At 37.3% G+C, this 13821-nt stretch overlaps 1 protein-coding gene across 3 annotated transcripts in view; it reads right to left on the minus strand.

Moving 5' to 3' along the window:
* PELI2 (pellino E3 ubiquitin protein ligase family member 2) overlaps positions 1 to 13821 on the minus strand; it is a 174419-nt gene that overhangs the window by 12281 nt on the left and 148317 nt on the right. For all 3 annotated transcript variants that reach the window (XM_008139014.3, XM_028141684.2, XM_054716037.1), the window contains 3 exons: positions 9342 to 9443; positions 2495 to 2692; positions 286 to 474 (listed from right to left, as the gene is read on the minus strand). In XM_008139014.3, the coding sequence (XP_008137236.1) occupies positions 286 to 474; positions 2495 to 2692; positions 9342 to 9443 (489 nt within the window). The remainder of the gene's footprint in view (positions 1 to 285; positions 475 to 2494; positions 2693 to 9341; positions 9444 to 13821) is intronic.

The raw sequence follows: 13821 nt of genomic DNA on the forward strand, positions 1-13821 counted from the left end.
GAATTTAAGTGGAATTTTGTGGTGAAGGACATAATAAATGATTATGCTCTTAAGGTTGTAAGGAGCAAAAGATAATGTATTCTGCTATGAGGAAAGCTTAATCGTTAGAGGAAATAGGGCCATTTCCCTCATGCTTCCACGGCCTGCAGAATTCTCACCCTCCTGGGCCAGTGGTACCCAGCACGCATACCTGTACAAAACTTCTGAATTTCGGGGAGGAAAACGACAGTCCTCAAGTTAGGTCTTTGTAGCCAGTTGCATTTTTTCAGAGTGAAGTCTACTCACCAGCTTTCCCCTCTGCTGGGCTGACCTGGTTTCTCGCAAGGTGTACACATCTCCGCAGACAGAGATCTCACGCCAGACGCCGGGCTGGGACTCCTCAGTGAAGCCCCCTCTGGGATGCATCACCAGGACCCCGTTTGTAGTGAGCCCGTCCATGTGGCCATCGGGGTTTTTCCATTTTGCTGCCTTTTCCTGGAGAGTGGAGAAAGCATGCTAAATGAAGGGATTCTAGAATCTCTTTAAATTATTGGGTAGGTTCGGAAGGGATGGAAGTGGTGAATTTTCATTTTCAATTTAAAGCCAATCAGAATAAAATATCCAGTTAGTCCAACAATATGGAAGAAGTGGTAAAATGGATGAATAATTTATCTTCACAGACACATTCTATTTATCTCGGGAGCTTAAAAACAAACAACCTGAAGCCTGGGCCGCTCCCTCACAGATTCTTTTTCACAACCCACCCACCTCCCTCCAGGTGATTCCAGAATCTTCAGTTTATTTGTGCAGTGCTTTCATCTCATCATCTAAAGATGCTTTGTAAGAACTCATTATCAGGGAAATGTGCAGAGAAGGGAAAACATTTCTATTAAACATACAAAATTTCAACAAATGTGAAGCCAACAATCTGCGGCCACTATATTTTCCTTTGAATCGGGACAGAGGACATCGAGGAAGGCTCAGCAGCTTGTTGTAATAGCAGGACAGACACCTGGACGACTGACTGTGCTGCAGGGATTTTGATCCTCTCTCGAGGGGGATATTGTTCACATGACTTAGGGGTAAATCCTGAGAACAATAAGCAAGGTATGATGATTCCAGTTCCTTGCTAATGGCTGGTTTAGGGGTGGGCATGTGGCGGATCTGGCCAATGGGACCTGACTGAGTCTTCTGGGAGGCTGCCTGAAAAATTTCTAGTAAGAGTCAAGAGACAAGGGATAAGCTGCCTCTGCCGCCTCCTCTTCGGCCAGAAGCTGCCCTGCTGCAGGGGTGTGTGGTAGTGCAGCAGCATCTCTCACCCATGGGGCGACCTCGCCTGAGGAAGCTAATGTGCCCAGAGGGAGAGGGCAAGACAGAAAAAACTGGTTCCTCAGATGTCACAGAACCACTGAACCAAGCAACCGTGCAGTTGGCCTTGCTTGACACTTCCTGTAATGTGGGATAATGCATTTTTATTATGGTTTAGGCCATTTTGAGTGTTTTTATTTTCCCTACAAAAATATCCTGATTCAAAAAGGAACTATATGGGCCAGCTGGTTTGGCTCAGCGGTTGAGCATCGACCTATGAACCAGAAAGTCACGGTTTGATTCCCGGTCAGGGCATATGCCCGGTGGCTGGGTTGTGGGCTCAATCTCCAGTGTGGGACCTGCAGGAGGCAGCCAATCAATGATTCTCTCTCATCATTGATGTTTCTATCTTTCTCTCTCCCTTTCCCTTCCTCTCTGAAATCAATAAAAATATATTTTAAAAAGAACTATATGAAAACTGGATATTCATTAAACCTTTTGGGTTTAAATTACATGGAACCCTATGAAAGCAGAAATTTTAATGTTTTGTTCTCTGTGATATCACATCTATAACCCAATATGGAACACAGCAAACACTCAATTTCTGAAAGAATGAATAATTAACATTTTCCTTTGAACTCTATCTAGATTTGTACATTTATTTTCTCTATAAAATAAACCCCCTTAAAACTATCATAAATACATTATGCACAATGTTAAGAGATATACTTTAAAAAATGAATTACTATACATATTATAACAAATAAAACAATGGCAATTATTTTCAGATTTTTAATAACAGCTTTTCAAACTGGCCATCTGAAAATTAAAATCTCAAAATTGAAGTAGAGGCATCACATAAAACACATTTTTTGGTCACAATTATATGTCATATATGATAATAATGGGTGCTTTTCTTTTTCTTTTTATATTTTTATTGATTTCAGAGAGGAAGGGAAAGACAGAAAGAGAGAGAGAAAAAGAGAGAGAGAGAGAGAGAGAAGAAACATCAATGATGAGAGAGAATCATTGATCATTGTCTCCTATAGGCCCCACACTGGGGATCAAGCCCACAACCTGGGCATGTGCCCTGACTGGGAATCGAACCATGACCTCCTGGTTCATAGGTCAATACTCAACCACTGAGCAACACTGGCCAGACAGTGGGTGCTTTTCTTGAAACAAGGTACTTATTAATAGTACTTACTCCAAGAAATATGTTTTTGGAAGAGTCGAATCCGGCTGCGAATATCCGTGCTGTATAAGGCTCATTTCTGTCACAGACAATCCTGCAGGCAAACCTGGATATGGTGCTTTGTGTGATCTGGGCTTCATCACTGTTCTGACCGCCAGAAACTGTGTCTGTGACGACAAAGTCGATAGGGCTCTCGGTTGATCTGCCCACCTGAGTAAATAAAAGCACTCATAACTCACTTAAAAAATATCATGTCATCATACTTTGCTCAAATGGAGTGAGAGTTCAGGACCCTTTAACATTCCTTATCTCTGCTCTGAAGGTCAGAATTTAAGGAAAAAAAAAAATAGCCCTTACTCAGACCTAAGATCAAAAACCTGTTACCATTCCTCAGTGTAAGGAGGATATAAAGGGCTATCCAAGTCAGCCGAAGTTTGGATGCAGTCAAATGAAAGATTTAAAAAGCTGGTCTTAATATTTCAATTAGGGATTTTTAAAAAATTCTCTTGGGAAAGTCTAAAAAGTTGCCAATAATATTATATTGGCTTTCTTTCCTTGGTAAGTTTAAATGCTGCCAAACGCATTTATTTTGTTGGCCAGATCTTACAGTTCTAACAAAGCTTTTCATATTCAATAAATCCAACTAAGACAGGAATTGTTCTGTTCTGTGAACAGAAGTATTTGTTTACAAATAAGGAAATCTCAAGACAAAAGAGTAAAATGTTTATGTAATGATTTTCTATGAACCTCTACTGGAAAACGGTGATGTTATATATATGCCAAAGAGACTTCTTAATTTAAAATCACTTACATGTAAGTGAATAATTTCTTGCTAAACATATTAATGTTCTAACAATAGTGACTTTGATTCCGAAGCTGCCAATGGGAGGAACACAGATGTGTACATATAAGGTCCCCAAAAAGCAATTTCCCAGGAATCTTTATCTGGATCTCAAAATTCTACCTAAAATATAAGCAATATAATATACTTTTTATCTGAATGTATGAAAGGGAAAGTATTAATATATAGTGCATAAATTTAGCTCTGCTTGCTTCCTGGAACAATATTAAATTTCTTTTGTAAGTCTCACATATACATTCTCATGCATAGACTATCGCAAACCAACCAACAACAGACATCTCTTTTCTCCTGTTCTTTTTTCTTTTTCTTTTACAAACCTTAATTTCTTGTCCTAATGAAATGTGCCTGGAATAAACTAAACCACTGGGCTCACGGAAACTCATCAACTTAACTAGATGCATATTGCCTGAATGTATGCATTTCAGGTTTAGAAAGCCTGTAACTTGTTTAAAAATGCAACATAAAATGTAAATTAGAGGTATTACAAAATCATATCATTATACAATTCATCTTTCTGAAGTGGCAGACTCTCCTCTCTGCTAGATTCATTTAAAAGCTGGGTGTGTAACTCAGAAGTTCTGAATCAGACCACTCTAATTTTTTTAAAGCCCCCTTTAAATCTATTTTCTTAGCTACTTTCAAGTATATAATCAGCATTATTAACTATAATCACCATGTGGTACATCAAATCCCCAGAACTTATTCATCTTACATCTGGAAGTTTATACTGTTTGACCAACATCTCTACCAAACCCTCCTTCTCCACCCTCAGCCCCTGGAAACCACCATTCTAGTCTCTGTTTCTATGATTTTTATTTTTTTAAAGATGCCACATGTAAGTGATATTATACAGCTTTTGTCTTTCTCTGATTTATTTAACTTTAAAAGACTTTTATTCAATTAAAGAAGTAAAAAATACTTATGCAAAATATTTCACAAATATAGGAAAGCATAAAGGAGAAAATAAAGCTCAGAAACAAACCCATCCTGAAACTCTATTCCAATGAAGCTTAGAAAATGTGAAAAGTTCCAAAATTGCCTGGTCACAAAACCCAGAGTTCTCACAACGACACAGTCTCTGACCTCATTTGTCACCTCCATGCCTTTTTAAGCTCTAAGTTCAAAGCTAAAACCACGCTCCAATAGAATGTCACACAACTGCTCCTTGTCTACAGAGATTATTCTCTTCAAGAAAGGCCATTCTGATCTCATCCCAAGGTATTAAATTAATGTCTTGATGAATTAACTGAAATTGACTGTAATACATGACATTTTATTCCAGCTGGAACATACTGCTAGGATCAATTATTTCAAGTCATGATACTTATCTGACTGGTCATATGAGATTTGTTTATCAATTCACTTCCACTTAAAACTAACCTGCAGAGGGCTAGTATAATTTTACTAGAGGCCTGATGGCCTTCCTTCCCCCGGCTGCCGGCACCGGCTTCCCTCTGGCACCTGGGACCAGGGCTTCCCTCGCAGCTCCGGCTGTGTCCTGAAGGATGTCTGGTCTAATTAGCTTTTATTGTTATAGATACTGCAGAACACAAACTTCAGGGGGCTTTTTCCAGGAAAAAAATTGAGCCACTTTCCTACTGAAAACTCACCCACTATGGAAAAACTTGGTCCTGTTTTTTCTTTTGTTTACTGGATCAACTTTACATTATTTTAAGAGCAGTCATGTAGATAAGCCAAGATGTTTCTGTATTTCATCCGATATTCATACAGTGCTGATATTCATACAGTAGCCACATGGAGAACTTCAACCCTTACTACTGATACAGCACAGCATCATTCAGCACTTTAAATTTTAATATATCTGAGAAGAGTTAGGGTTTGCTTGACTGTCAGTCGAAGTCAGTACAGGTAAGACAGTTCGGGAGCACCTGAAAGGGCCTCCCTCAGGTTTCCCAGACCAATCCTTCCCGCGCCCCTGCAGCTGTAACATCATCTGGCTTCCCTCCTATGGCAAGAATGACATATTGCTGCTGCTATTCAGGACCAATCTCTTCACTGATGCCTGAGAACCCAATGTTCACCACTTCCTAAGGATTTTGCTCCCAATATTTGCTCCCGCCACCCCTCTCTCCTGCATCATCAATTTCTCTCTGGAGACTGGATCATGCCATCAGCTATCAAACACATCCTGGAGCTTCTCAAACTGTGCCTCTGAGGAGGAAAGAACCAGGTTTTTTTGTTTTGTTTTGTTTTTTTTTTTGCACATTTCAACTTGCCACTGATACCTTATAAAAATACAATAACATGAGTATTAGAAAAATGATCACCTGTTCCGATGTTTCAGGAATACCAAACTGCTGTAACAGCTTCCAATTTCCTACTCATCTCACTCTGCACGAACCTCGGTTCTCAAACAGCTCCCATCTTGAACAATTCAGTTCTCGACCAAGTTTTTCATAAAAAAATGTCTTGGTTGACCAAAACCTTCAGTTTTGGACCTGAAAACCCTTTCATGCTGATACCTCAGCATGATGAAAAGCATCTCTCAGGCAACAAACTAAGGAGAGAATGCTTTTGTTGCTGGCCAAATATACTATTAGCACAATTAAAACATAAAGAGGCCATCAGGAGTGCTAATGTTGCTAAGAATGTGAAAATGCTCACAAAACAACAACCACAAGCAATTGAATAGGTAGAAAAACTGCTGTTGAATGGATCAAGGAAAAGCAGTTAGCTGGTGATAGCATTTCTGAGGCAGTGATATATGAAAAATTCATTTAAAGCTAGTAGTGGGTGGGTTGATAAATTTAAGAAGTGTATATTTATAAATTAAACAGTAAATTAGACATGTAGTATATATAAGAAAGGTTAAAACTGAATCATTTTGGGGTCTGGAACAGATTAATTCAATTTACATTTCTAATGGAAAAAACATGATTCGGTTTTCGAACACATTGCTTCTCAAACAGCCTTCCAGAACAAATTAAGTTTGAGAAACCAGGTCCCAGTTACTGTTAACAGACTTTTCGCTGCTCTGCCCAGGAGTTTGAGTAGCACTGTTCTAGTCTCTCATCTTTAAAAAAACACTTTCCTTTGCCTGCAGGCAACCCTCAAACTATTACCTCATTTTTGATTCATTTAACAGCAATACTTCTTGAAAACCCCTCACTAGTTACTGCTTCCATTTCCTTACTCATTCCCTTAACATCTCTCCTCAACCCACTGCAACCGAGCTTCTCTCCCCAAGGCTCTTGCTGAGGTTTCCAGGGCTTATAATCAGCCAGCATATGCTGACACATTTGTACCTGGCATTCAAATAATGAAACCCTTCTAGGCTAGTTGGTAAATAGCTCCCTTTCCTACTCCTTTTGTTCTCTCCCTAGGTAATCTAATCAAATCCCAGCTATTAGCCACAAAGCCCTGATCTCTCCCCCGAGCTCCAGACTAGCACACCCAATGCACACACTTTGATGTCTAATAAGCATATCAAATGTAACATGTTCCAAACAGAACCTAGATCCCCTTTAGCCCCTGGATTCCCTATGTCAATGATTGGCATCCAATTTGCTCAAGCTAAAAATCAATACCCAAGAATTATCCTTGATTCCTTCATCCACACCCATGTTTAATCTTGTTGAAATCCTGTCCACACTACCTCCAAAACACATCTTTCCTCACCTTTGTTCCAGCTACCACCAATTCTTACTTGGATTGCATTACCTTAGCCTCCAAACTGGTTTTCCAGTTTCACACTGGCCTCCTACATTCTCCTCTATAGAAAGTAGCTGGAGATATCTTTTAAAAACATAAATCAGATTGTAGCTCTCTCTTACTTAAAATCCTCCAACAGCTTCCCCCAAACTCCTAGAATAAAACCCAAGTTCTTTACTTGGCCTAAAGGCCCTACCTCTCCCCGCCTCTGCCTACCTTTCCAAGGTCATCTCAGGTCATTTCCCTCCTCCTCCACTCTGCTCCTCCCCTGAAGCCTTGGCCTTCTGCCTGGAATGCCTGCTGTTTGTGGTCTATTTGCCTCTAGAATGTAGGCTCCATGAGAGGTAGCCTTAGTGGTCTATGTACAGGAACTAGGTGAGTATCTGACACACAGTAGGCACTCATGAAACTGATGAATGGAGGATTATGACAGTGAGCTTGAGCACTGTGAAATAAACACACTCACACGTTTTAAGAAATAACTACTGAAAAAATACTGATATTCTTAAACATTTTCCTCAACTATATAGATACTAATGTTACCATCTAAAACTACTAAGAGATTTTATTCAGTAGAATGAGAAAATAATTGGGAATATTATAAAATAAAATGGCATGAAGAGTAAAACAACTTAATATTTTGTCTGAATTTGATAAATCTTACTTTTGAGTTCAAACTAGCACCTAAATACTATGTCTATACCTATGACTATGACTATAATGATGGCTCTATCTACCCATAATTGTTTAGCTTTTTATAAAATAGCTAACACATTAACATCATTCAAGAAATAAAAAAGTATGAAATACCTCCCTGTATATCACCTGCCTAGCCCTCTTCCTCAAAGGCAACTGCTTTACTTAATGCATATAAACATTATTTAAACATTTAATAATACTTATTTAATATTTAATGATTAATATGCTGTTTACAATTTAATATATTTAATATTATTTACATTACTAACATTTAACATTAATATTAACTGAATATAATGCTATCAATGACTCAATATAAATATATTTAATAGTATTAATATTTAATTCTTTAAATATGTTTGTAACTCTTTCTGTGTCTGCTTATTCTGTTTTATAGTCTTGGAGGCCCCGACTATGTCCCCAAATTCATGGAACTGGTCCCCTACTGAAGTATATTTAGGTTGTTTGTAATCTTTTGTTAGTAAACCATGCGTCAAACAGTAACTTGATAAAAATATCATTTTGTAAGTATGCAGGGGTATCTCTGAGGTAAATCTCTAGGAAGAGAAGAGCTTTAGGAGAAGAGCTGAGTCTAAAAGTGTAAACATCTTGTATTTTTCATAGGTATTTCCAAATCACCATCCTATAGAGATCATACCAATTTATAGCATGTAGAAGCCTGTCTCCCACATCTTTGACAAAACCTTTTGGATTTTTGCCAGTCTGATAAATTGGGCATATTTTCTTATTTGCAAGAGTCATTTTAATGCTTTTTGATGTATCTATACTTTTTTTTTGACATTTGTTTCCAACGTTATTTAATAATTTAACTCTCTATATATATATGCAAAGCCTCATGGCTTCCAATTTGTGTTTGCTTTTTTTTTTATTAGCCTTGATTTTAATTTTCTGTTGTTTTAAAGTACCAAATCTTGGATATAGTAATTCTCTTTTAAAATTAATGATGATTTTTTTTCCCCCTTTATTACTTCCTTCCTCCTCCTTTCTTTTGATGTATTTCTGGACGTTCTAATATATATCACTAGAACTATTCCTGAACCTCTACTTTCTTAGTGTCATTTTTTTAAACAGAACTTTTTGAGATAAATGTTCAGTTCCCTGGCCCTTTGACCCTCTCTACCTTCCTCTTTCCCTCCATTGCTTCCTCCCTTCCAAATAATAAAAGCACTTAAGTTTTTATATTTCTTTTGAGTATGCTGTCAGTCATATCAAATGAGTTTTGCTATATAATGTTCCCAGTTGTTTTTAAAAAGGCCTAAAATTGTATTTTTGATGTCACCTTTCATTCAAGTGTTATTTAGGAAGTATTTTAAACATGTTGGCTTTTAAAAGCAGCTGGCTATAAAAATTTTATTCTTATTATTAAAGTCTATGTTTATTACATTGAAATCTGCGAATGTAGCCTTTATAATTCCTTCTGCAGTTTTAGAATTAAGTTTTCTTAGTCTCTCAAAAACCAAATAGGAATAATTTTTATATTATCCTCACCTCTTTCCCCTTGGGCATCACCAAAAGCTAATGTGCTAGAAGGTCTGATTACATATCAAAATATAGAACTGAAGGAATAATGTCCTAAAATTTCCACTAAAAAAAAAAACATGTTACCTGAAACATATCCGTATCTTTATCGTGTGTATATTCGACCACCACAGTCTGATTCCTTGACAGAGTGTATGATATACTGTGTTGACCTTTGCAGCTGATTGCCTAATAATGAAATATAAAAAGTAAAAATTTGTTAAAATTTAATTTCAACAACTTACAATTCAGTCTGTAGTAGAAACATCATTCTACCAGCAAAACCCAACACAAGTCAGCATTTTCCTAACACTCAGAGCCTGTCCCTGTGCTGTGCCCTGATTATAGAGCAGCCAATAGTCGAAATTCTGGTGTTACCCAATATTCTATCTTAATATGAAAAATGTTTTAGTTATTTCAATTCAAAGCTAATTTACTAGTTTGCAATTCTTGATTTAATCAAAGCTCAGAAAACATCCACTTTCTCTGTTACCTTAACTCAGTGATAAAATTTTAGACTAATATGATTGATTTAAAATTTTAAAACTTATTTCACGTTACATAAGTCAATAACATTTTTATGGTATTTTCCTGTGTAACAGATTATAATCATAGTAAAAGATTCTCTGAAAAAACTGTTAATGTTCTGTAAGAATATCTATATAATAATGGACTTTTCTAGCTGATAATCATACTGTTTTACATCTTATTTAAATCTTCTATAAGCAGTTGCTTAACCCAGATAGTTATTGAATTAATAAATAAGGTAACTAAGTTAGTTTTACCTTTATATTTTTAGACTAAAGTTAATAGTCTTATTCAAAAAATCTAGAAATCAATAATACAATATTGTTCTTATTTCCTCCATAATGATATATTTGAATACATCTTAAGTTGTAATCACATACTTTTACATTTCCAAATTAACAACAAAGTTTACTTAAATTGTACTTCAAATTATTTCAATGACATTTTATCCATTCTACTTTATCTTCATCTCCACTCCTTTACATTAAGTACAATAAAACTTTAATAAGCCTAACTATTAGACACTTACTGAAGATGATACTGTCTGAAGATCAAGAAAGCATTTGGAAGTAGCTGGACATATACAGTGTGCTACTGAAAAAATCTGAACATTTATATTTGGCTCACATAATTGCTTAGAGTAATAAATAGTATAACATTCCAAATCAAGTTAGAAGTTAGCCTGGTTCATCTCATGCTTATTTAATCAGCTGCCCTGAGAAACTGCATGACCAAACTGATGTTCTGTCGTATAGGCTTCATTAGATAATATTAAGCATTAAAAATAAAAATAAATATATTTTATGTGATCAGGAACCTAAAAAATACTTCTTACACTACTCCACTTCAGCAACAAACATAATCTTAAATTTTTATTGGTACGAATCAGATAAATTCAATGGTATTGATAAAATGACATTTTTAGAAAGTCAAATTAATATAGCACTATTTCCAATTTAAGATGAGTTGATGTTTATCTTTATAGTTAAGTGACAAAAGTCCACTTTAAGAAAAATAACTTTATTAAACTCAAACTTACAAAACTAATAACCAGGGAGTATGTATACAATAATTTATTTTAAGGTTTTTTAAAAAGTGTTTATGGCATTTACAAGTATTCAATTTACAAATGAATCAACTCCAACATACTAGGTGTACTGGTTAATAATGGCAGATTTTGTAATCAAAGAAAACATGATAATTTCAAGAGAAACATCAAAAGTGCTTTATTCAAAATAATGTCCATTGCTAGCTACACATTTCCCCCATCTTTCAGGTAATTTGTGGATACCGTCCCAATAGAACTTTTCTTGTTTTGAGGCAAACCATTCAAAGACCCAATTTTCCACTTCTTTATATGTTTTGAAGTGCTGCTCAGAAAGTGCGTGTGCCATCAATCGGAACAAGTGGTAACCTGAAGGAGCAAGGTCTGGTGAATACTGCGGGTGGGTTAATACTTCCCAGGCAAGATCTTTTAATGTGTCTTTAACTGGTTTTGAAGTGTGTGATGGTGCATTATCACGAAGCAAAATTACTTTGCCGGGTCTTCTGGCACATTCTGGTCATTTCACGATCAAAGCGTGGTTCAAATTGATTATTTGTTGTCGGTAGCGATCAGTATTAACGGTTTCATCTGGTTTTAGAAGCTCATAATACACCACACCTTCCTGATCCCACCAAACGCAGAGCATTGTCTTCTTTCCAAAGCGATTTGGTCTTGCAGTCGATGTTGATGGTTGACCTGGATCAACCCACGATTTTGTGCGTTTGGGATTCTCAAAATAAATCCACTTTTCATCGCCAGTCACAATTCGATGCAAAAAAAGACTTTCTTTCGTGCCACTGAAGCAACATTTTACTGATGACTTTTCGGTTTTCCATTTGTCTTTCGTTCAGTTGATGTGGCACCCATTTTCCTTCCTTTAAAATCTTTCCCATTGCTTGTAAATGATCAGAAATTGTTTGTTGAGCAACGTTTAATCTTTCTGCAAGTTGTTTTTGACACACATCTTCATCCCATAATGCTTGTAATTGTTGGTCTTCAAACTTTTTCGGTTGACTTGTCCGTTCTTTGTCTTTCACATCGAAATCATCCCTTTTAAAGCGTTTAAAACAGTGTTCACAAGTATCTTGAAATGGAGCATGTTTACCATAAGCTTCCTGAAGTATATGAAAACTTTTTCTTCAAAATAATGAAAACTTGCAGCAAATGCTCTTTTTTTTGGCATGAAATTTAACATTTTTAAGCGTAAAAATATCTATGATGTTAATACCTTCAGCAAATTTGACATATGAAGTTTTGAAGCTTGCTGTCAATACAACAAAATAGCATACATATCAAATCGCATATATATCAACATATGTGTAACTCCATCTAGTGAAAAAAGTCTGCATTATTAACTGGTACACCTAGTAACTTTCTTGGCACACATTCTACATAAAACAAGAATGTCTGTAGTTTGCCAATTGTCTGCAGAATAAGGAGTAACCAATGCCATAACATAACACCTTTTACAAGTTACACATTTTTGTATGATGGTACTTTCTTAGGCACAACTATGATAGAAGTTTTCTCAAACTTCTATCATAGTTGCCTTAACTGACCCCCTGGAGCCATCTGGGATAGCAGCCCTGACGTGAAACTCTTCATGTGTAAAACTTCCTACCTTAAAATTATTATAAACTTTGTATTTTACTCCATAGCATGCTTGTAGTTTTAACATTTAAACAGGTCTTCCAAATTTGCTGGGACATCTGGTGCCCCAGGTAGACTGGCTGTACTCACCCCATGACCTCACACAGCCTAGACACCGCGCCCCCCGGCACCTCTGTGCCACTCTGGCAGGCACCAGAAATAGCCCTTTTATAGGCCCTAAGTTGTTATTGGACCCAATTCTTCTAAGGCAGGCGTCCTCAAACTACGGCCCGCAGGCCACATGCGGATGTTTTTGCTGTTTTGTTTTTTTTTTACTTCAAAATAAGATATGTGCAGTGTGCATAGGAATTTGTTCATAGTTTTTTTTTTAAACTATAGTCCGGCCCTCCAACGGTCTGAGAGACAGTGAACTGGTCCCCTGTTTAAAAAGTTTGAGGACCCATGTTCTAAGGTGTATTATTCTAAAATTATTCTTCTGATTCAAACTATTATATGCCTATGAAACATATTAAAAAGTCTATTTATAGGAAGTGGCGCCATACCTGGGAAATGCCCATAGCAAAGAGAAACTCAAAGATGTAAGCAAACCCCTGCTGGCCAACCCCAAACAGGGAAGAAAGCTCAGGGACTCTGAGGCCTTGAATGCCTGACCCAGGACACCCTGAATATTGAGCCCATTAAAGAAAGTTTATAATTTCAAACTTCTGCCAGGTTTTGTTTTTTTGTGTGTTTTTAATATGGCTAAACCTGAATCACCAGGGTTAGGAAAGGTGGATGATTTGGGGTTAGAAAAACACTTTCCTGAGACTTTGTGATTAAGGAAGTCCCATCCCAGGGTTACATTCTGGGAGCCTCTGGATGTAGGAAAGACTGGGAAGTAGGAAAAGAGATTCTGCAGGGAGAAGCAAGTCCTGGAAGGTGGTGGGTGGCCCCAGCCAGCAGGCAATGCAGTGCCCTGTAGCAGGGATGGCAGGGGAGCGAGGGGTGCCAGCCACCTCTAACTCACTCTGCAGTGATTTCCCCTGTTAGTGCTGAGCCAGGAGAGGAGGCTTGGCATAAAAGAGCCCTGAATGCCAGTACCTTGGGGCCCAAACAGGCTGTACCCACAGAGGGGAGAGGCATGGCAATGAGCGGGCCCTAGAAGCCAGGGATTCAATCCAGGATTAAGATTTGGAGCAAAAAGTGGCAGTCAAAACCAGGACACCTAAGGCCACCACTGGGAGAGGTGCCCGATTCCCCTGATGACATGAATTAGGGCTCATGTAATCTTGTTTGCATATTAAAGTCTAGAGTGGGGCCAGATCTGCATGGTTAGGGGAAGCTAAGGGGAGGAGTTTAAGCTTGACATCAGTTTTTGCTTACTTTCTAGAAGTATATAAGGCA

This window comes from Eptesicus fuscus, chromosome 5 (genome assembly GCF_027574615.1).
Source record: "Eptesicus fuscus isolate TK198812 chromosome 5, DD_ASM_mEF_20220401, whole genome shotgun sequence".
NCBI classification, from domain to species: Eukaryota; Metazoa; Chordata; class Mammalia; order Chiroptera; family Vespertilionidae; genus Eptesicus; species Eptesicus fuscus.